The following is a 25,808-nucleotide window of genomic DNA, read 5'->3' as shown; positions in this document are numbered from 1 at the left end:
AATAGCTGCATCACCTAGCATCTGGAGTCAGTGTCTGTATCGCCCAGTGGTGAGAATCAATAGCTGGGGATATGGGTTCCTGCTCCACTGGGTTCCAACCCAGGGCCCAATGAAACAATAATTCAAATATGTGACCTAGGAAGTGGATGTACCTATACCTGCTCCCTGGGCCACTTCCTACTCCGGCTTCAGTTCCTCTGCTGGTGCCACTGGTTTGCTTCTGAGATCCCTGGGGAGTCCTCTTTGGTTACGGTCTGGAGGATCTTCCTCTCTCAGTTGGGGCTCATCATTGCTGTCCTCTGCTGTTGAAAGGCCTTCGGTGGCTTGGTGGTGGGGCCTGATCCCAGCCATCTGGGGCCTCAGTGGCTTCTCGGCAGGAGCCTGCACCACATAACTGCTTTCCTACTTGGTCTGCCTAGACTGAGCTGCTGCTCCTATTTGAGCTCAGCACCCATTGTAAGCATGTGCAACAGGGATGACCGGGCATGGTTTTCTGGGTCCAGAACTGCTCCCTAACCCTTACTCCCCAGTGTGGGACTTGTATACCGCATCACATGAAGTAGCAGTTGTAAAGGAAACTGCAGAGAAACATTTAGCGTGAACTGAGTTCATTTTATGAGACGGCGAGATAGAGGACCATGGGAATGTAAGGAATTTCCATGTGGCCACTGTGCACAAATTACATGCTGAGAAGGATTACTGGGCAGACCAGGTCATTTGAAGATAGGCCATATTGCTGTGACCTGCCAAACAGTTCAACGACCAGCAACACAAAGTAACCATACATTTAAGAAGACACCTGTGAAGACTGAACCTAAGAAAAGGATGGAAGTCGAGAATTCATAATGTGGAAAAAGACAAAAGCTCTAGTGACACTGACCAAGACCTAACACCACAGATGTTATCAGAAGCTGGAGTGAGAGATGGCATGTGGGTTACACTGTTGATTAAAGGAGTTCCTACAAGAATGGAGCTTGATATTGGAGCTATTTGGATGTTTCACTGATGTCTGCATCTACCTATCACCAGACATTGTCACAAATTCCTCTGGAAGAAACCTCCACATTTTTGAAGACTTATACCTAGAGCCCTCAAAATCTGCAGATACCCTCAAACCATTTTTGCGGATCGGATATGGATACAAATTTTGTATCCGCGAAGGGCTCTACTTATACCAGAAAAAAAAAAGTAGGTGCCAAAAGGGATATTCCAGGTGGAAATTCAACTAGATGACCAATCAGTTGTATTACTCTTGTATGTGACTGAACAAAAGTATCCACCATTATTTGGCAAACCTTGTCTTGAGAAGCTCAAGGAGAATTGGACCAAGATCAAGGTGATCAGGAAATCACCTTGAAAAATTCCAAAAATACTGGGCAAGAGCTTGGAAAGATGAGCAACGTGTCAGTGCCGCTCACTGTTAAGTCTGACAGCCAGCCAAAATATTGCAAGCCCAGAGTTCTGTCTTACACTCTAAAGCCTCTGGTAGAAGTTGATTTGGACTGTTTAGTGAACATTGCAGTCTTGTCACTGGTTTCACATAGAGAGTGGGCTACACTCATCATATTAGTGATCAAGAAGGAAGCTCAGTCCAAATCTGTGGAGATTTCAAAGTGATGCTGAATCTAGTTTTATGTTCAGACCAGTATCCCCCTACCTCATACTGAAGGTTTATTTGTTTCAATAAATTGGATTGGCTCAATACATACTGACAAATGGAGATTGATCCAGCATCTTGTAAATATCTCACAATCAACATGCAAAAAGGTTTATTTTGTTATAACGGGTTGCCTTTCAGTATCACATTGGCACTGGTCCGGTTTCAGAAAGCCATGGATGAGATTGTGATGGCACTGAATGGAGTTCAATGCTATTTGGATGACATCCGTATTACAGAAAAGGATCAAGAGAATCATCTTCAAAATGTGGATGCTGTTTTGCAATATTTGAAAGAGCATGATTGGAAGTACCTCAAGACAAATATGAATTTTTCAAACCTTCAGTTGAATATCTTGGACATGTAAATTGACACCACAGGCTTAATGAAATTGTCAGAGAAAGAGAAGGTCATTCTTGAAGCGTCACTGCCAGAGAATGTGTCACAGTTGGTTCATTCTTAGGATTGCTTAACTACTATTGTATATTCCTGCCTAGTCTGGCAACAGTCTTGACATCTTTACATGAACTGTTACAAACAAAGAAAAAATGAAAATGGACTGAAGAGTGTGGCTGTGCATTTAAGGAGGAAAAGAAACTGTTGATATCAGCCGAGGTTCTTAGGCAGTTTGATGCTTTGCTACCACTGCAGTTGGCATGTTATGCTTCATGATATGTGGGAGCAGTTCTTTCCCACATTTTCCCCCATGGCATGGAGAAACCAATTGCCCTTGCATCACAAACAGTCGCTGCTCTTGAGAAGAGCTATGTGCAGAGTGGGAAGCTCTAAGCATTATCTTCAGAATTCAAAAGTTCCATATCTATATGACAGACATTTTACCTTGCTGACGGCTCATCACCATTACTTTCAATTTTTGGACCAAAAATGGAATTTCATCATTAGCTGCTGCTCATATGCAACAATGACATGGCTACTTATAGTAGTAGGATTTTATGTTTGTATTTTGTATAATTTAGAATAAAAAATAATAAAGTAGCATGTATTAAATGTATTAACGTATGATTTGACCATATTTTGTTAGCCACCCTTTTTGAATAGCAGAAAGGAATGGCCTAATGGGCTATTGGTAGAGATGCATCAGCCAGAATCTGTGTCTGGGCTGATATTAAGGCAGTAACAGACCTTTTAGGGTCACCACTTTGTTGTAGGTTTAGCATTTTAAAAGAATGCAATGATTGTTTTTTCTTTTGCATTGCAACTTGATGTTCCCGTTTAAAATGTTTTGTGTAAATTAGTTTTGTTTTGTGTGCGAATGAGGAATGTGTGCGTTAAGAAATAAGTGTGAAGGCCATTACCGAACGAGATGTTCTATGGAGGAACCAAAGAGAGATGCAAGGGCACCAGGAGGCTGCAACACACCCCTATTGAAATGTCAGAGGAGGGCAAATTGACGACTTTAAAAATAAAACAGGCACCTATTAATGGGGACAGGATAGCTGTAATCAAAACCAGTATGAAATAACTCCCTAAAAGACTCAATAAAAAAACCACATAAAAAATAAAAAGGACAATTTTAAAAACCAAGCACTCATCAAACAACAATTGATTACAGTATGGCGGTACAAAACTCATTGGTCCCAATGAAGGAAAATCACTATATAAACAGGGTGCCTTCCATGAAACTTTGGGTTAGTCCTGCCAAGACTTCCCTGCAGCATCATGTTGTGACTGACAGAACCCGGCTCCTACCTACCCCGATCAACCTAGCTGGCCACTAGATTGATCCGGACTCTGGACTGGTAACTATAACATCGACTGGCGGGACAGTGTGTGTGTGTAATTGAATGCATATGCTAATTGTTGTATTTTCAATAAACGTGGCATATTGCCTTTTCCCCTGAAAAAGATCCCATGTGCTTCTTTATAAGCATAACATACTTTCAGGTCATTCTTATATTATTCAATTCCATAAAGGGACTCAGCACAGCAATGCTGATGGGCTGTCATGCCTAAGCTCCAGTCAACCCAAAGAAACTTCAGATAAAGTGTTCTATCTCCATTTGATGGATAGGTTACCCATCACTAGCACAGAAATCAACAAAGAAATGACTAAGGATGATGTGTCTTCTCTTGTGAAAGGAATGGTGCTACACAGTACAGTGCTGGATCATAAAAATCCCGTTTACACAGTTTGTGTCACATTAATGTGAATTATTTGTAAATCATAGGATATTTTATGGGGAAGGTGAATGACTGTTCCAAAATCATTTCAATCTCAGGTCTTGGTTGCTCTTCATGAAGGTAATTTTGGCATTGTACTGATGAAGGCCGTAGCCCAGAGTCACGCCTGGTAGCTGGGGATCAACAAAAATATTGGCAGGCAGGCAAGGTGTACTAATGTAACTAAATTCAGCATGATCCTCGCTCAGTTCATCTATACTCTTCGTCATGGCCTCAGACTCCTTGGATACATATTCATGTGGACTTTGCCAGACCTTTAGAAGGTTATCTGATTTTCATTGTAGTCGATGCTCATTCAAAATGGCCAGAAGTTTTCATAAAGAATTCTAATACAGCTGCTAAGATCCTTGGTCGTCTTTGTACCTTGTTTTGTCAATTTGGTTTACCATTACAGTTGGTGAGTGACAATGGACTTTAATTCTTTTCTAAAGAATTTCAGAGGTTTCTAGCTTCAAATGGAATTCAGCTCCAAATCCCTGCTACAAACAGATACTTTGTACAGACACTTAACATACCTTAAGAGCTAATAAGTCTATTTTGAATTGTCAGCAGAAAGTGGACAATTTCTTCCTTGTCTACAGGAACACATCACATGCTACTATCCAACAGTCACCTGCAACTATTTTCTTGAAGTGATCTTTGTGTAGTTGCTGGGACCTGCTACATCCTGAAATTGCTTCACATGTAGCCAAATCCCAATCTATGAAAATCGATCAACTACGTGAGACTTGTCATCACTTTTTTCAAGTAGGAGACTTGGTGTGGATTTGAAACTACAGTTGTGGAGTGAAATGGGTACTGGAGACCATGTAAAATGCATGTGGTAAAACTGTCTGATGGTATTTTATGGAAACGACATATGGACCATTTGCAGCCTCAACTAGTACCGGAGTCCAGGGATGTTCCAGTAGGAGTTTCTATTCCTCTGATCGAACCTCCTTCTGTTACAACTCCTAATTTCAATGACTTGTTGGGAGAAAATTTGATACCAGATTCAGTTGTTTCCATACCACTGAGTGTTCCTTTTGTTCAGGACACATCGCCATCACACATTATCCCAAGAGAGTGTGAAAACTAGTTGTGTGTCTGAATTTATAAATTGTTCAGTTAGTGAGTTGCTATTCCAGGGCAGAATAATCCTGTGCAACTTGAGAGTCTGCAACAGTCCACCCACATCTTTTAGTTAGGTTATATAGTGTTTCATGTCGACCGTGTAAATGATAATGTATATATATTTAGGAAGTTTTTTAAAGTAAGGTGAAGGAATCTGATTGTTCTGTTCCTTTATATGTTTGCACACTCCTCCCTCCTCAGTGCAAAGCCTCACTTTCATGTTAAGTATCAGAGGGGTAGCCGTGTTAATCTGAATCTGTAAAAAGCAACAGAGGGTCCTGTGGCACCTTTAAGACTAACAGAAGTATTGGGAACATAAGCTTTCGTGGGTAAGAACCTCACTTCTTCAGATGCAAGTTTTCTACCACCATTGCTCTTTCTTTCCTGGAGGATGTTGGGGCCTTCTTAAAGGAATACTCCTCTTGGGAAATCCTTTGGTGAAGTACATCCGGGACAGGTAGGGGCTGCTGCACAGGAGGATATGCCACCCCTCTCTCATTGCTGCCAGCAACTGCTGAGTGTCTGGGCACAATTTGTTGTTTCAAAGGTAACGATCAGAAGACAAGAATTATTTTCTTTACAAAGGACAGATACAATTAACCACCTTGCATTCCCCTCCTTGCTAAGCTGTGCAAAGTATTATTTTTAGAAGTGCTAGTAATTTTTAACTACTTAGCTTCAGCATAATTATTTTTATATTTGGCATCAAATTTGATACCCATTTTAGAATCACTTACAAGCAGACTGTAAGCTTTTTTGTTTTTGTATATTTTTAAAATCAGCATAACTGTGATCCATAATAATACAGAAGAAAGGGATTATGTACTAACCCAAGGGTGCCTAATACATACAGATAGCATGTATGAAGCCCAAGAATTACCTCAACAACCAAAAATTGATCACTGGCCTGAGACATAAAAGGTGGGTGGTTCAGAATATCTACCAGAATAATTTTCAAGGAGGAGATTTTGAGCAAGATAAGCCCAACACTGTTGAGAGCTTTAAAAAACAACAGTGCCAGTTTTAAATCAACATGCTACTTTATAGGCAGTCAATGCAGACAATGCAAGGCTGGCATAATATAATCACAGTTGCTTGAATGGGTGAGCAAGCATGCTACTGCTTTCTGAACAAGCTGTAGTGATGCCCTGCTGCATGCCCTGCTCAGAGGGAATTACAATAATCAAGCCTCATGGGCAGGAGGACATGTGTTGTGAGGCTATTGTGAAGCTGGAATGGGATTCGAAAGGGCACAGCAAGTACAAATTGTGCAACTGAAAAAAACATTTTCATATCAAGCCGATGCTTGGCTTTGTGGGGAAAAGAAATTGTGTAAAGTGATGCCAAGATTCTTAACCTGACTCTACCTCCAAACAAATCTTTCTACAAGTGGGGACATGAAAGAGGAGTGAGCTTTCTCATACTGTTAACCCAGCAGCAAGCCTTTTATTTTCCCAGGGTTGAAGACATGGCAGCTCGGATGTAATCCTCTGGAGAATTCATTCAAGCATTCCTCCAGGGCAGAGAATAGACTTGCAGGGCCATGGGACAAGAGGTAAACTGCTGAGGATCATCAGCATACTGATGAGACCCTACCCAATGGTTAGAAATGAGCTTGCCAAAAGGTATCCCCTGTATATCAAACAAGATGGAAGACAAGAGAGTGCCTTATAGGAATGCCACACTGCAAATCCCTCAGTGATGTAGTGCAATTGACCATCAAGTACTGACTTGCTCCTGTATTATAGGCATGAGTGGAACCGCTAGAGGGCAGCTACAGACACACCAGCAATGTCTCTCATTTGCCAAAGTAACAATCCATGGCTTGTTGTATCAAAAGCTTTTGAGAGTTCCAGCATGACCAAATAGATTGACCTAATTTAAAAATAATATCGTCATTCAACTAAGCAACAGTGCCAGTTCAGTTTGGAAGATAATCCGCAATAAAATTCTGGCGTGCTGCCTCTTTGCACAGCAGATCTGGCAAAACACAGCCAAAAATCACATGCTGATTGTAAGTTACCATTTCCACTTTAAGTAAATAGGACTCATTCAATGAGAGTTAAAGGGATTTGTCAAAAGAGCTTAAGATAAGGAAACTTTGTCCAATGAAAGAGTAATCCTAGCATTTATCTTCAAGCCATTCTCATTTCCCTAGTCAATTCACCCATCCCACATTCTCGGTGCATGAAACCATCCTACATTCACATAGCACAACACCAGAAAAATGACATGTACCAGAGTAAAAAAGACAAAACAGAAATACTTCATATGTACTATTCAAAAGCTGATTTGGGGAGCAAAAAAATTGTAAGGAAGATCCAAGAAATACTGAAATTAAAGATAAAAGCTACTTTTACCTTATCCTTCTTGACTATTCTAAATACAGTAAAATATAACCAGTGATCACAAGACCGGTTTCAAATAGCATTAGCTATTGCAGTGTAAACAATACTGCAGCACTAGAATGGGGTGTCACCTCCAGAACAAGGGAAACAGACTACATTGCTCATGCAGGCTAAGTATTATGCGGGGCTGATTGTGATCTCACTTACAACAGTGTAAATCAGGAGTAACTCTAAAGTCAGAAAAAAGAAGAACAGGAGGACTTGTGGCACCTTAGAGACTAACAAATTTATTAGAGCATAAGCTTTCGTGGACTATAGCCCACTTCTTCGGATGCATATAGAATGGAACATATATTGAGGAGATATATATACACACATACAGAGAGCATAAACAGGTGGGAGTTGTCTTACCACCTCTGAGAGGCCAATTAATTAAGAGAAAAAAACTTTTGAAGTGATAATCAAGCTAGCCCAGCATAGACAGACAGTTAGATAACAAGTGTGAGAATACTTACAAGGGGAGATAGATTTCAATGTTTGTAATGGCCCAACCATTCCCAGTCCTTATTCAAACCGGAGTTGATTGTGTCTAGTTTGCATATCAATTCTAGCTCAGCAGTTTCTCGTTGGAGTCTGTTTTTGAAGTTTTTCTGTTGTAATATAGCCACCCGCAGGTCTGTCACTGAATGACCAGACAGGTTAAAGTGTTCTCCCACTGGTTTTTGAGTATTTTGATTCCTGATGTCAGATTTGTGTCCATTAATTCTTTTGCGTAGAGACTGTCCGGTTTGGCCAATGTACATGGCAGAGGGGCATTGCTGGCACATGATGGCATATATCACATTGGTAGATGTGCAGGTGAACGAGCCCCTGATGGTATGGCTGATGTGATTAGGTCCTATGATGATGTCACTGGAATAGATATGTGGACAGAGTTGACATCGGGGTTTGTTACAAGGATAGGTTCCTGGGTTAGTGGTTTTGTTCAGTGATGTGTGGTTGCTGGTGAGTATTTGCTTTAGGTTGGGGGGTTGTCTGTAAGCGAGGACAGGTCTGTCTCCCAAGATCTGTGAGAGTAAAGGATCATCTTTCAGGATAGGGTGTAGATCTCTGATGATGCGCTGGAGAGGTTTCAATAATTTCAATGATTTCAATAATTTCCATCCCACCATCAACCTCAGCCTAGATCAATCCACACAAGCGGTCCATTTCCTGGACACTACTGTGCTAATAAGCGATGGTCACATAAATACCACCCTATACCGGAAACCTACTGACCGCTACACTTACCTACATGCCTCCAGCTTCCATCCAGGACACACCACACGATCCATTGTCTACAGCCAAGCTCTAAGATATAACCGCATTTGCTCCAATCCCTCGGATAGAGACAAGCACCTACAAGATCTCTATCAAGCATTCTTAAAACTACAATACCCACCTGCTGAAGTGAAAAAACAGATTGACAGAGCCAGACGAGTACCCAGAAGTCACCTCCTACAAGACAGGCCCAACAAAGAAAATAACAGAACACCACTAGCTGTCACCTTCAGCCCCCAACTAAAACCTCTCCAGCGCATCATCAGAGATCTACACCCTATCCTGAAAGATGATCCTTTACTCTCACAGATCTTGGGAGACAGACCTGTCCTCGCTTACAGACAACCCCCCAACCTAAAGCAAATACTCACCAGCAACCACACATCACTGAACAAAACCACTAACCCAGGAACCTATCCTTGTAACAAACCCCGATGTCAACTCTGTCCACATATCTATTCCAGTGACATCATCATAGGACCTAATCACATCAGCCATACCATCAGGGGCTCGTTCACCTGCACATCTACCAATGTGATATATGCCATCATGTGCCAGCAATGCCCCTCTGCCATGTACATTGGCCAAACCGGACAGTCTCTACGCAAAAGAATTAATGGACACAAATCTGACATCAGGAATCAAAATACTCAAAAACCAGTGGGAGAACACTTTAACCTGTCTGGTCATTCAGTGACAGACCTGCGGGTGGCTATATTACAACAGAAAAACTTCAAAAACAGACTCCAACGAGAAACTGCTGAGCTAGAATTGATATGCAAACTAGACACAATCAACTCCGGTTTGAATAAGGACTGGGAATGGTTGGGCCATTACAAACATTGAAATCTATCTCCCCTTGTAAGTATTCTCACACTTGTTATCTAACTGTCTGTCTATGCTGGGCTAGCTTGATTATCACTTCAAAAGTTTTTTTCTCTTAATTAATTGGCCTCTCAGAGGTGGTAAGACAACTCCCACCTGTTTATGCTCTCTGTATGTGTGTATATATATCTCCTCAATATATGTTCCATTCTATATGCATCCGAAGAAGTGGGCTATAGTCCACGAAAGCTTATGCTCTAATAAATTTGTTAGTCTCTAAGGTGCCACAAGTCCTCCTGTTCTTCTTTTTGCGGATACAGACTAACACGGCTGCTACTCTGAAACCTTCTAAAGTCAGAGGAGTTAAGCCATCCTCTGAAGAAAAGGGGCAGGAAAATTGCACGAGTTTCACCCCCCCCCCACGCACACACCCATACCCCAGCACACGTGCACAAAGAAAGGGCTTCTGCAGAACGAAGGAAGAATGATGCAACTTAATGTCAACCTCTCTCCCACAGACCAAAATTGTCCCATTTTTGCAGATAGTCTAAAAATTATCCTGTCACTGCAATGGATTCTCTAAGAAGGCATCATCTGGCCCTGCTGGCATATATGCTTTCTTATTCCATGTTATTGTAAACTGATGATAATTGAATATTATAATTGTATTGTATTTTTAATTAACAGTATTAAAAATAAGTAGGGTTCAGGGGCACTGGAACAATTTTTATAGTGGGAGAGCTGAGAGCCATTGAACTAAACTGTAAACCCTGTATATAATGGAAACCACTTCAAGCCAGGGAGTATGGCAGTACCCCCAGTATCTCTGGTTCCAGAGATACTGGGGGTACTGCCATACTCCCTGGCTTGAAGTGGTTTCCATTATATACAGGGTTTACTGTTTCAGAGAGAGAAATGATCACAAACAACAATAACGACTTTTTCAAGGAGATCATCTTCTCAGTGAGGCATTGTGCTGGTCAGTGAATCACAAATCTGATTTAGCTCCTCACCCAGATACCATTGCAGATGTACAATTTGTCATTTTAGATTTTTAATATTTAGTGCCACCAACAGATTTCAGAATCTGCTTATCCATTTCTACCATAGCTGAGCAACTACTTCATTGTCATGGGTATTAAATACCAAAAATTTCGTTCACATCCATGCCAATCTACTGTTTTGTTTTTTTGCGATTCTTATTTTTTCCCTTCTTGTATTTTTTTATAATTTTCTTTCATACTTTTCTTTAACACATTATTTTTCCTCCTATTTTGTTCTGTTAACTTCTGTTACCGCAGATTCCATTATTAATGTCTAATAACTAACAATGGTGCACACAATGATGTCTGCCACAATTTCTCACAAGTTTTTTTTTTACCCTTAAATATGGCCACTACCGTTCCCTCTCTGAGACAGCAGATGACTGTTGTAATTTTACAAGAGTAAAGAAAATAAACAACAGAAGTCTTAACTTCCTTCTCGCTCCCCTCTCAAATGAAGACCTTCCCACCTACATAACCATCCCTTGCTCCCTCCCTCTGTTACATGTGGGAAGAGCTGCCTCTCCTCCTTATTCACAGAAACATCAGAGAGAGACACACTATTTGTCCATCTCCCCTGTCCTGCCAGCTCCACTGGTCCTACTCTCCCCAACTATACCTGACATGACTTGTGCAAGCAGTTACCACCTGATGTATTGGCTCCTACCAGTGAGGATAAATCGGGTATGTTGGAAGGTACCCCAAAGGGTCAAAATTCTTGTGAGAGGAAGTTGAGGTAGAATTTGCTCCTTCAGAAAGAAACCCTATCCTAGCCTCATCTTTCAGAGGACAAAAGCAGTCACTCCCTGGCAGAGTACTCAATAGCTGATCCCCCAAAACCTTCAGCAATAGACAGCTTTCACCTGGATTAAACATTGGAGAATTAGCAAGTCTCCTAAGGTTAACACTTAGGTAGAGCTCTAGGGCAAAAGCAGAGCTCATAGGGCACCAAAAATTCACTACATATTTAAAAAACAAGCAAATACCAGAAGCACTGATGCACACTGGGAAGACCTGAAGGTCTTTAATCCATCCTTTTATGATGTCTATATAGGAAGCAGTTTGAGATCAATGGAAGTTGTTAATTGCCAAAGCAAAACCCAGCAACTGGGTTATAATGTACAACTGCATGTGACTGATTTTTTTTTTTCAAATAAATTACTCAGTTCGACATGATATATCGTGTAAATATGTAGTTGGCATAGGAACTAATTTAGAACAATTGGGGTGTTGTTTTTTTAACCTGAGACCACTTCAAGTTGTGTTCAATCATATACAGGCAGAGCATAAAGTTAGGTTTAAGGGCTCAAAAGCTTCTTTATTCATAATGCCACTATTAAAAAAAATCCACCTGACTTAAAAATGATTGAACTGGTTTGTCTCACACATGAAGATGTTACGTGCCACCGTTCCCACACAGCCCAAGTATTTTGTGATGAATGACAGCCCCTCATGAAACACGTTCTTGCAGTAGAAATGTTTATACAAACTCAACTATACTAGCATGTTCACATCAATAACATTTTCTATGTAAATCTATGCTTCCTTTCTTACAGATGCCCATATGCCAGTGTACATTCCACTCACAATCACACAACAGACAGTTGTGCATTGTCAATGCACTTTTTTTTTTTAAGGACATGTAGCCTGAGGCATGGGTGAGAGCTTTTCTTGTCCCTCCATATGGTCTAATAAGAATGTTCTAGCATTATTCCTTTAACCAACAACAGCTATTATGACAACATACATCAGGAAGCAAGCCCTCCGTGTGTGGCCTTTTTTAAGTTGGCTGCGGTCAGATTGCCCACTGGGGTTGTAAGGTTTACTCAGAGCAGATTTACAGATGTTTTAATTGAGCAATACTTTATGGGGAGCACTTACTTGTATAGAGAACACATGAGTTAACTGCAGAGCTTTCCTAGTTTCCACTAATCTGGGATAGTGTCTGTGTCAGCAAGTAACGCAGCAACAATGCCAGGCAACAATACATTGAGTGATGCCAGAAAGGAGAGAGAGATGCAGCTAGGATTAAATGGGACCTCGGATCAGAGAGAGATTTCTTGGGAAGGAAAGTAACAAAGATCAGATACAATTTTTACATTCTTCCAAAATGCCCAACCCCCTTCCCAAATAAACCAAATATAACATCTCTTCACGCTTGCACATGATGTGGAGGTAGCAACCTGTGCTAGCAGATGATAGCCCTGATGTCATCTGAAATCAAGAGAGATCTATTCATGAATTTTTTGAGGTACTAAGCACAAAAGTGGACAACCTATATAATAAGTAGCAGAAGAAAATGAACTGCACACTATGTTAACCCCTTCTCCCTTCTAACCTGAGTCATCGTTTCGATAGGTGAAAAAATAAGACAGTCACTATAGGAAATAAGGTACGAGAGACAGAGCCTCAATCCCTCTAAAAATCCTCAAATCCTGAAAAAAATGATTTTGTTGCTATAGAGAGATGCCTGATGACAATGAAACCTTAAACATAGTTCTGCACCGTATGGTCACATATTGACTAGTGACATGTAGACATACATCAAAAGGGAACAAAAAAACAAAACAAAAAAAACCCAAATATGGTCCCACAGTATACGCCCATGACTGGAATAAGGGCAGGCAGGTGGGAGAAGCTTAATAAGGATGCACTAAATGTATGGTTTCAAACTACAGTTTACACGGACCATGCAAAAATAAATAGATAAATAAGATGGAAGATGTAGGTTCTATTACCAGCTCAGTCTCTACCCTGATAGGTGACCTTGAGCATGTCACCTCATTGCTCTGTGTCTCAGTTTCTCCATCTATAAAATGATGATAATTATACTCTTTTATAAGGTGCTTTGAGCTCTAGGGATGAAAAGTGATACATTTATACTAGGCATTATTATTATTATGACTAAATACATTTGAAGGAACAGTACTACTTTCTTTTCTACAGTTGTTAGCATTAAATATAAAACAATGGGTAGGAGCTGAGAAAATACCTGAAGTCCGGCAGTGGTTGGGCAGAAAATATAGTATTAAACATGTTATGAAAGACTATAAGCAGAACTCAAGCTGCACAGGAAATCCTAATTTTATTATGAACTGTATCTTTATTATTTTTTCAAAAAATGGAATTTGTCATGTTTGAAAAAGAAAATCCCACAATATGTAACTATCTGCCAGATAACAACAGAATGCTCTGTACAGTCAAATATGCAAAATTAGGAGTTGCATTGAATGGACATCTTTCCAGTCCTGCCCCCTTCCATATATATCCTAAATGTATTGTATGAAAAGAACCAGACCTCCTTGGGAATCCAACCCCCTCTCATGTGCGCTCTTACCTATTGTAAAGATGGATACAAGGCTCATTTGCACTCTGCCTCCTTCCCTGTACACTTTCTCTAATTATACAAAAAGACACAGCAGAGCTGACAGACTTTCCAAAGCTATGTTCACATGTGCAGAACCAACAGAATCCCAGCAGATCATTAAGAGATTTTGTGACAAAATCCAGTGCAGATGTGCAAAATATATTGTTCAAATCTTTACACTTTGACTATTCACAGCCAATTTACCAGATCACTAAAAAGAACATCTGCCAAATGTCTATTATCCTCGTGCCAAATGGTAATTTTAACCATCTATTATACAGTGTTGTTCAAAAAAGTTGAACATTTTTGTATAATGGGAAGACAGTACATTTTTCCACTCTTCATTTTTGAAAATATCGTTTTAGTTCAAGCTTAAAAAATATCCAAATAAAATTACCCATGAATGGAGAACAAACCTCCCAAGTTTCAGCTACACACACACACACACACACACACACACACACACACACACACACACACACACAAAAGGCAACAATTATACACAAATGCAGATGGCATTCCTTTAGAATGGACACTTTTGTGCAATCTTAACGAATGGAGTTGTAACATGCTCTGCCTTTTATATTGAATGTTCATATATGCTGACTGTTCTAGGAAATTCAAACCTGTTTGAACTACATAATAATAATAATGAGGTGGAAAGACGGGAAGGGGGGGTGTTGGGAGTCTGAGAAGCATTTTGTCCAGTACATTAAAATGTTACAACTGTTAATGATTTTTTCTCAGTTTTCTTTCCTGTGTTAATATGGCATGCTGTAGAATAAAAGAGAATTCTGTGATGTCTCCACAGCACACACTATATGAGGTTAATTATAAGGAAATTGATATTTCTTAATGAGTTTCCAACATGATTTTCTGGACACATTTATAAGCTATCTACCTATATTTTCAGAACATTTTATTGCATAATGTTCTTATAATGAGTCTTCTCCTGTATCTTTATGCTATACAATCTCTCATTTAAACTGAAGACATATATACAATAGCACAGTGCAACTTTATTTTAGACACCTTCTTTCATACAAATCATATCCTAAAATAATTTACAGAGATAAATACTTAAAAATACAATAGAGAGAGGGAGAAATTAAGCTATATAGAGACAAAAATATAGGCTTTTGGTTGAGATCTGAAATTAGATGGGCAGGTGCAGAAAGGCCATTCCAGACAGAAAGCAAGAACTGCAAAGAAGGCTTTCAAAACAACAGTACTAAGACTGTGGGCCAGATCCTGGGCTTTGCACTTTGGCAGTAGAAAGAGCCAGGAAAGCTGGCCAGCCCGGGTTCTGAATAACTGTCCATCTCTTTCACTCCATGGCTTAGGGGCCTAGAAGGAAGGGGCACACTGGAGAACCACTGTGCTTTGGCTAGTTCTCACTAGCATATCAGAACCTCAGGTCCATAACCAGCTGGAGTAGTTTAAAACCAACCTGCGGCTGCTCTAAACTACATGGGTGCTGGTGTAGATTTGGCCCTGGGACTTGGGGCTCAAACAGCCTCTTTGCATATGCAATCTTCAGTGGTACCTAATGCTTACTGGACGCAGCTGAGGATTGAACTCTGCATGTCCATACCAAGGGTAGACCAACAAATATTATCTGCTATTTACTCTTATAAAGAAACAAGACAAAAAGAGAAAACTTGATTTGCTTCTCTTTATTCTGTGCAGAACTATAACAAGGAATTTTTCTCTTTTCTGCTTTTTTGCTAAGATAATGGCAGCTGTGCTTTGATGCATTTTGCTTGAATTTGTGTAGCACCTTGTGTTCTCTAGAAGAAACTCAAAAAATGTATAAAGTTCGTAGGGTAAGACACAGTATATTTATAAACACTATACATTCATTATCCTGCAGTCTTTCTGGCACTATATTTTAGTGTCATGTTTATAAAAAATAATCTTGCATGAAGATCTGCTTAAAGGCTATAATTGTTAGTTAGATATTTCTATACTGTTGGCACATGTCAGATTTATATGAAAACTGATTCCTGCATCTCAGATTTAGAGCTCATTTAAGGCTCTTGAGATAGAATAACACGCAGGTGTCAGCCCTTCAAATTTCAAAGGTTAAAGATTAACCTAATATGTAATATGGTGACCTAACAGTTCTTCATTTGAAAGAAATCTGAAAAATAATCTCTGATACAGCCTCAGAGAGAGAGAATAACCCAGTGGGATTTCTACCTCTTCATTTCCTAATGAGTTTTTCGATAATGAGAGGTGACTTTGCCAGTCACTCTGGGCTCTATTATGGCTAATTTGACTCCACTTCACTTTCTCTGTTAATTATTAACACTAGCCTTTTTATCCTCATGAGACCACATTCCAGTTTCTCTCTTTTTAAGATTTTTATGAGCCTATCTTTAGGAAGGTGAAAGTCTTCGGGAATAGGTTTTCACTTAGTAGAAAGCTAGAACATTTATTATTCGTTTAGGGAGACCCTGTGACATTGATTTAGAAGCATGGGGTGTTCTTTCTGATAGCTTTAATGTACTAGCAATGTGAAAGGGCTGTTAATTACAGAATAAGAATCATGGTATGTTTCACTTGGGAATCTGTTCCTGGGAGAATGGTCATTTGCCACTTGCTAGCATATCCACCGATTAAAAGGTGACTAGTTCCAAGGGTTGCTTTTCAATAGCACTGGAAGAAAAAGAAAAAAAGACAAGTTTTCCAGATGGCTTTCACTTGTCAGAAATGGTCACTTACTATATCTTTTGCCATTAGGAGAATTGTGGAAAATAATATACAGGTGTGGCATTTATTTCTTGCAGTAGCTGCTACTTTTTCTTTCAGTTACATTTTACAACCCTGCTGATAATTACTTCGTTATGAAAACAAAATTTCCTCCAGTTTTAATAATATGTCTTTCCTGAGACTGTTTCCTTAGTAATCATTTAAAGTAATTATCCATTTAATCTCTTCAGAGAAGAAAAAGCAAGCAGTAGCCTTCCAACAGTCTTTTCTTATGTAAGCGTGGAGCTAGAGTTTGTTTGTATTGCTTGTGTTATTCTGGAAATCAGCAGGCAAGGCAGTCCACGTTGTGTAATAAGAGGGTTAGCTGTAACTCTGGTGTCACAAACCCTGCCTGAAGGACAAGAATATCATCCTGCAATAAGCTTCATTTCCTTTAGTTCCGGAAACTTAACTATTGCTGTAACGGAACCCAATACCAAGTTTATAGATACCACTGGCTGAATAAAATTCAAACAATCCGACCCTAACAAAATTACACATCACAAAATCCAGCACTATGATTGTAATCCTTGTTGGCAGTCTCAACACAGGCACCAAGGATCAAATGGGCACAAGGAGGAAACTACTCTTATACCACTTCAAGTGTTCCTTCGAAGTCAAGGTTGAAGCACGTTTACATGGCAGAGTTAGGAAGTCTTTGTTTCTGATGTCTACACTGTATCTATCCTAGAGAACTTCAAAGGGAGCAACCTCCAGAACCTTCCACAAAAACACAACCAAAAATAAAGAAAACAGTATCAAAATAGACATTCTCTCACTAAGGAACCAATGTAAAAAAGACAACCACACAACAGGAGAGTAGCATTTAATGTATTAATGCCAATTAATGAAAACACTGTTAAGTACTCATGAAAAGAGACTGAGAACACTGGACTCTAAAGTTCTCTACTTATCCACAGAACATATACTGAACAGGCAATATAGGTTCCTACATTGCAGTACCAATAGTTCTCAACTCTAACTAGAATGACTAGCTTTTAGGATAAGAAGGTAGTTACGGCTCTATATCTATTCTGCCTTTTGCATCCCTAGGAGTCTGCCATCCAGGGGACTAGCACCAATTGCAATGCTTCTTTTTGTGATATGGATGCCCCTATGGTAGCACTGAGATCGCCTACTTATTTCACTCAGGCCACTCAGAAGCTGATGGTAACAATACTCTGTTATAAGCAATGTGGGTTGTCACAGCACCTCTGATCTCATGATGGATGTCCCAGTATCCCATTTCCAATCCCCTAAATCAGGGGTAGGCAACCTATGGCACGCGTGCCGAAGGCGGCACCCGAGCTGATTTTCAGTGGCACTCACACTGCCCGGGTCCTGGCCACCGGTCCGGGGGGGGCTCTGCATTTTAATTTAATTTTAAATGAAGCTTCTTAAACATTTTTAAAACCTTATTTACTTTACATACAGCAATAGTTTAGTTATATATTATAGACTTATAGAAAGAGACCTTCTAAAAACGTTAAAATGTGTTACTGGCACGCGAAACCTTAAATTGGAGTGAATAAATGAAGACTCAGCACACCACTTCTGAAAGGTTGCCGACCCCTGCCCTAAATCATGCAGCTTTAATACAGAAAGGACATTCTGATACTGCTTTTTATATGCTTGATAACAAAAATAGCATAAAAATAATTTTAAAAACTAGTTTGTTGAGCATATGAATCCTGTAAATACAAGAAAAAATTTAAAGCTTGGAATAAACTGAGACATGGAATAAAATAGCATTTTGCCTTCCCTTAATAATTAAGGAAAACAGCGCATTTTATCTTTCTATTTAAAAACAGCAAATCTATTATTTTCTGCATGTTGTCTTAAAATGTTTGAAAAATAATCTGCAGGTAAAATAAAGTAAAATTTATGCTTTTTAATTTAACCTACTTCATTTTCTAAAGTTTCATTGATATTCTCTGTATATTTCCACATGTAAAATCACCCAGAAAAAAGAACAATCAAGTTTAGTGTCTGTATATTAGATGTAGCTATTATAAAAGCAAAACCAGTGCACCCAAGACAAATAAAAGCAAGAGCATTGCATTTCATAACCAAAATGTCTCAAGTTTTGGGCAAATACAAATGGTGTAAATTAAAAATCTCTTTCAGTTTGATGCACATGCTTAACTCCAATTAATACTAGGTCTACAATACATTTATAAATATGGTGTTAAAGCAGTGATGGGAATGAAAACTTAGTATGAGGGTACACTTACTGATACAGACCTATTTTAATATAATGCCTTAGTATTAAAAATAATATTAAAATACACTATGCTGTGTTTACACTGTTGCTTTAGAGGTAAGCAATTTATGCACTACTATATGGTTTAAGTATGGTATACAGTAAAGAATCTGGTGGGACAAAGAGAGACAGAGTAATAGCTTAATTTCAGAGGAACTCAGCAGAGAAATATTTATAGCAAAGAGGGGCACTATAACTTTTGTCTTGCTCTGGAAATTGAAATACAACAGAATTCTGGAGTGTGCGGAGACTGAAAGAAAAAAAAATCATATGTAAACAAAAAGAAAAAAACGTAAGACCTTACTGTCATTTCTTAGGAAGTTATTTAGCAGTTGGAAAAGCGGGAAAGTATCCCAGGAATCTTGAGGTTGTGCCTCCAGTGCTGAATCCATATCAACAGAAAAGAGAGACCAAAATTTCTCTGCGTGTTCAGCTAATAAATCTGGCCACCAAGCAAAAGCCTATAATGTAACAACAACAAAAAAATTAGTAAACACAAGTCACAAAAAGAATAGCTACTGTATGGTAGCTATGGTCAAATATATTTGGATATGTCACTTTATGTCTTTTATCATGCATGGGTGATGTACAGTCCATGTGTGATAAATGTAAATGCATTCTTATACAGGCATGTATTAAAAAAAAATACCACATTTGTCAACATGGGGAAAAAAATCAAGCCAGAAATTATTTTGTTGGAAAGGCAGCACTAATATACTGCCAACAAGAGGGGGAAAATAGCAAACAAATTGTCTATAAACCTTTAAATAACCGAATATCATTCCACTGACTAACTGTTTTTGCCAACCAGGGGTGGGGGTAAAGAGAGAGAGAAACAGAAGAACTCAAAGTCTAAAGATAATCTTTGGAAAATTACAACACACACTAACTTTGATTTAATTCAGTTCTAAAGTTATAAGAAATCAGCCTAATTTATTGTCAAATGTTCTCTAAACAAATACATATTTAAAAGCATTTTGTCCTCATTCATTTATCAGAAGAAATTTGATTTATACTTTAACTAATACATAATAATAATATCCACTGAAATCTGTATTTTTAATAGATGAAAAATCTTCATTTTTATCCTTATTTTGTCCTGAAGTGATAGACCATTCAAGATGAATAAATCCCCATTTCCTTTAATAAGTGTTATGGGTAGATATCTGGAGATTCAATAATTCTAGTTTATAACATCTCTTTCCACTAATTTAATTGTGTTTTTGAAAATACTGCTTTCTTGAGTGTAAGCTTCATGCATTAGGTGATCTTAGCTCAGAAGAATGGAGGTTGGGGAGGAAATTCATTCAAAAGTTGCTGTGTTCAGGCAAAATTAGGGACTCTACCACATTCACATCATGCAACTTTTCCCTGCATTTACATCTGTGCTTGGTGGAGAAGGAAAAGAATGAAAGGAATTGTACAGTAGCTGGATGTTATATCAAAGTGAGAAATATGGTAAATGGAGATACTGGCGGTAAAGATGAAGGCTGAGTAATATTCTGAGCCTGTGAAAGAGCAGGTTTTAAAGTTCATACTAGTATCAAGCTAACACTGCTGCAACTGTTTTGTTCAGTGTCACTGCAAACATCTAATGCTGAGAAACATACAGTCACCTTGAATAAAAAGAGTTATATTACGGCCCCCATTTCAAGTGTGACCTCTAATTCTGAACACCTCCATTTCTGAAGTGCCAACATCGGACACACTTTGGGCCTGACCACCAGAGGGGCTGAGCACCCACAACTCCAACTGAAGTCAATGGCAACAACACGTGCTCAAACACGTCTGAAAATCAGGCCCTAGAGGTCTAAAATTCTAGAAATTCAGGTCTAGAACCGAAGAGCCCAAAATTAGATTCCACTTTTGAAAATGTGGTCATAAATGTTTACTTGTATCCTGGACTTCCTGATGACAGCCTAACATGGTGTTTTGTTTTTTTTATGAAAGGAATTATTGCAACATGATGAGAGAGAAGATGGCCTGGAGAAAGGTTTCTGAGAGGTACTGGTGCTCCCTGAAAGCACCTGCTGCTCCTAGAGAAGTTAACAGGAATGGAGGTGCTCAGCACATTGCTATATCAGGCCTTAAGGATACTGACTGGTAGTAAAGTGAACAGTACAGAACCTGTTACAAATTTTTTGGCAAGAATTTAAAATAGTTCCTTTTCCTGTAATGGGAAGAAGTCTCAGACTGACAAATTGAGCTTAAATGAGAGCTCATTAAGGAAACAACCCCCTAGCCCAAGAAAATAACCTACCACAATAAAAACAAGTAGCGTGAAAGTTTTTTTTTTAAAGTGTATCGGCATTGGCAGGTGTCCCTTTGGGACAGGCAAACAAAAATCTTTTCAGAACATATAGTCCCTCCCCGCCCCAAAAAATATTCTAGCAAGCCAGCCCATTCTATTCCCATTTTAAACCCCTTTGCAAATGACACTGTGAACCAAACAAATTCTCTGGACCCTCTCAAGAATTATCTAAAAGTGCCTGGGAGCAAGTGAGAAGAATGGGAAAACATATACTAGGGCTAAGATGTTGTTCCATCAAAATGAACAATATGAAAACAAGCTGAATGCAATTAGTGATTGGTCATATACATCCTAAGAGAACAAAAACATCTGACCTGATTAAAGAAAGACTGAAGTTCTTAGATTCTAGAAAAAGAGACAAATGTGGCAATACAAAATCAGAAATGATCTGAACAATTTATGACACACGTTCAAGACACATTAACAGCTCCATGCTACAAATGGTGAAAAACAATAATGCCTTGTTTGTGACTAACCACATACCTCTCGTGCCTGTGGGAATCCGTAAATTTGGAGTGTTGTGGAATAGAAAAAAAAAGTTAAACTATTAAAACAAGGAGTTTGATGTCACTATTTTAGAGGCTACTAATCCATGTAATTAACTGCACCATCATAATTTCTGTACTTTTATGACCTGAGCTCAGTGTGATGTATTTATATTTTGAACAGGGACGAAGGATGCATATTTACAATTTTTGTATTCTTTGTTTCATTTACCTTTTAATATTCATTTCTGTTTATTTTATAACTTTCACTAAAAATGCACATTTATTTTTGGAAAACAAGAAGGAAGAAGTGATGCAAAAATAATAGTTTTGGTTTTGAACTTGACAGATTCAGTATTCCTGTAGGACTGATTTTCATTTGGGCAGATAAAAGAATAGAATATATCTTTTTGCAAAATTAATATAAAGGCATTATTTATTATTATATTTAATTACTAAGAAACACAATTCTTAAACAGTAAAATGTATTGCATATTGGTATTTTATCAGATTCCTTTGTTTTTTAAAGTCTAATATTCTAACACATCCTCAAAAGACAAAGAAAAATATATACATTTTATTAAGTAATCATTTACAGTGTAACACAGTGGTAATACTAGTGTAAAATAAAATCTCCTGGGAATTAATTTCATATTATTGAAGCAGCTGTTTCTTCAGTATAAAATAAAATAACCATAACAACTTCACACTTGACAGATGTAAGCTAAAAACTAGATTCCACAGTGTGAGCTAAAAGCAGATGTTTTGAATGATCATATTTATAACTATATATATATATATATAAATAAAATCTTGGTTTACCCCTTTGTATGCTTTTCCAGAAAATAATTCTAGGATTTTTTTTATAGAACATCCTAGAAACTGTATCTTAGACAATTAGATGATCATATTAATGTTAATAATATAAATGTATATGTATTGGTCTATTTGTTCTTTTTTTGTAATACCTAGAGATAAAAGGTGCTATAATGCTTGTAGAGTCCATTGTAGTTTATGAATCAAGGAACAAAAAGACTTGAGAGGGTAAGAAATATGAAATTGATTAAATTTACCTCTTCCATTTTAAAATGACATTTTTAAAAAGACAAGATAAATAGAATAGAAATAGTTGTTGAATCAGTTCCAAAAAACAATCATAGTACTAACGTGAATATTTATTTCACCAGTCATCATTTTTAAAGTTAAAATGAATTGGCACAAGACACAATGAAACCTAGTGTTAAAAGTTATATTCCTTTCTGTGGGGATAAAAAGTTGGAAGGGACAACTGTATAAGGATGAATGTTTTCGATACCATTTAATCACCTGTTATTGATGTTATGCTCTTTAATCTGAAATTTCCAAAACTAGAGCTCATTCATGGGAATTCAGGTAGAGTTTTATTTCACTTCACTATTCTTAAGCTTCAAAACACTCATTTTCTCTGTAAATGTGAACTGCCTTAAACATATGTCAGAATCCAAAGTTAGAATGTTTCTTGACAGAATTCCTTCACATCATGGAGAAACAAAATAGGTATGAACCATTATCCTATAGTGAATGCAGATATCCTCACCTCTGCATGATGCTCTTCATTCTGCTGCAATACTTCGATGCAGAGCTCTGCAAGGTGAAGAACCTCTTCCAGCTTTCTAGCAGGAGTTGCTTGATTCAAGGTCTCTATACACACACACACACACACACACACACAGACAGACACATATATATAAAATGAAAAATATGTAAGTCAAAATTATTTTAGCTAGAAATACAGAAAAATAAACTGTATTTTACAGCAGAGAATGGTACTGGCAGGGAGCTGGAATACTGCATTGAAATAATTTTCTGATACACAAGCAATTCAACATTTTAGGGACACTCTTTTAATGTAAATGAATGCAACTGTATGGCCACATCAATGGATTACAGAAAATATATCACCCACAAAGAAATCACTGGCCACTACGAACATTTTCTGATTTAATACATGAGAATAAAGAGGCGCAGCAACACATTAGATGCTCAACTTCTGCAACAAGAAAATTCTAATTCTCACCAAGGTCAGATATACAAAGACAGCAGACACAAGAGACTTTTTTTCTTATTGTATTGTCAATACAATGCCATTCTCACCAGATGAGTCATTACTGGCATTAGCAAGATTCATGCTTTTTGCTGCAGTTTAAATTCCAGGCATATTTTATCTGAATAAGAGCCTAAATTTTAGTTGATCTAAAAACTGGAAAAGTACAAAAAACGACATCATGTAATTAACTGATTTCTCTACCACCGCTTCCACCCCTCAATAACATTCTTTGAAGCAGAAGGTTCTTTTCTGCACTGCAGTGAAAACTAGCACTATGAAATAAAAGATGCTATAATAGGATTGCAAGGTACCCAATAAAAACTACACATGAAAGAAAACAAGTATAAATGAAAAAAAAATACACATGAAACTAGGATAAGTTACTTTGCAGAATGGAATTAAAAATACCCCCCAGCAAAGAACGTAAAGGTGGACTAAATATTACTAAATCTTTAAAGGTGCAATTAAACTCAGTTTAGTTTCAAATAGAATATCCATCAGACTAAATCTAGGCAGACAGGAACAATTAACAATCAATTTGAAGAAAAAGTTAATACAATAAGAACAAACATATTGACCAAACTATATCACTATCTTCACCAGGAATAAGAAATTATTTTTAAGTGTATTAATTGCACTGAGACAGTTAACGAAGTCCTTGCTCTTAAGGGCTAACAACCTTAAAGATGTGGGATGGAAACAACGCAGTACAATACGATTCAAATATAAAGCAATGCATTATAAATAGAATAGGTCACAGAGCAAGAGGGTTTTTGGAAGTTTTCTGAAGGAGGTAACACAAGATGAGAACTCCACAAGCATTTTAGAGCCCTGCCTCATTCCATACGCATGTTCAGACATCATATGAGTGAAATTTCATAAATATCTTCACAGACAGAAAACGCTACCTAAGTTTCTTTCTTATGTACATACATTGCTACAGAACAATGGTAGATTGATAAGAAAAACACCCTCCACCAACCAACCAACAAGACTTTGTTGTCTATATATATAAAAAAAAACTAGCTTGTGTACACCAAGTATTTTTTAAACACTTACAACTCTGCCAAATCAAAACATCTCTTCAGACAATGGAAAGGCATATGCCCCTGCCAAATTTCATGTGTCTACCCCAAAACACAAGGACACTAGAGCTCTTTACAATCATTTTAACAAGGGAAAGTGATATTTTCCCCTACAGTCCTCAAACTTAAAAAAGGCTGCCATTTTTCTGCCTCAAAGGTTAAAGTCTGATAACATTAAAAGCAGTGGAAAAAGACCCATTAGAATGGAAATACTCAGGCAACATTAACTGTTAATTTATTGTACTTCATCTCCAATCTAAGTCTCTTAATACCGAAAAAAGTGGAAGATTGAAATACACTATCTTGACGCAAGATACTATTTTGGCCCAATTCTCCATGAGTGTGCTGCAGTGTGTAGTAACCATGTATTTAAGGTTGACTGTAAATAAAAGTACTATCCATGCACAACTTACAAAACAGGCAAATATGTTTTTGCAACAACTACTAATTAATTGCAGTTTAAACAGACTACATTCCCCACTGCTAACGTCTGCTGGGATTTCAACACTGCGGCCTGTCCCCATGATCTAAATCCTATTGGGGCACAGTGACTGACAGCTTGAAATAAGACATATTTTGGGTCCTCCATGGGGTATAGACTACTACACCCAATCAGGACCCTGACTTCATGAAAAATGGGCCATCTCAGAGGTGTGCTCCCCATCCAAACAGTCAGTCAAGAATTATCTGTAGGGCTAATAATTACCTGGCTGCCAGGATTCCTGACTATGTGCAAAGTTCATGAGGCAAGAAGTCCTATGGCCTGTGTTATGCAGGAGATCAGATGCGGTGATCACAATGCTCTCTTCTGGCCTTAACATCTATTAATCTATGAACCATTCCCATGTCTATCACTATCATCCTGATTCTTGGCAAGGACTACCCACTGGAACAGACACTGCTGCAAGAAGTACTCCTTAGAACTCAAAGGAGCCAAAGCTAAGAGCTG

At 38.2% G+C, this 25,808-nt stretch overlaps 1 protein-coding gene across 14 annotated transcripts in view; it reads right to left on the bottom strand.

Moving 5' to 3' along the window:
* The window catches only part of CADPS2 (calcium dependent secretion activator 2), a 568,361-nt gene that overhangs the window by 74,675 nt on the left and 467,878 nt on the right, over window positions 1-25,808 (bottom strand). For all 14 annotated transcript variants that reach the window (XM_065555914.1, XM_065555920.1, XM_065555939.1 and 11 more), the window contains 2 exons: window positions 23,265-23,368; window positions 19,197-19,353 (listed from right to left, as the gene is read on the bottom strand). In XM_065555914.1, the coding sequence (XP_065411986.1) occupies window positions 19,197-19,353; window positions 23,265-23,368 (261 nt within the window). The remainder of the gene's footprint in view (window positions 1-19,196; window positions 19,354-23,264; window positions 23,369-25,808) is intronic.

This window comes from Chrysemys picta, chromosome 1 (assembly GCF_011386835.1).
Source record: "Chrysemys picta bellii isolate R12L10 chromosome 1, ASM1138683v2, whole genome shotgun sequence".
Lineage (NCBI taxonomy): Eukaryota > Metazoa > Chordata > Testudines > Emydidae > Chrysemys > Chrysemys picta.
Note: the sequence above shows the minus strand (reverse complement) of the source record. Positions and strands in the feature narration are given on the sequence as shown.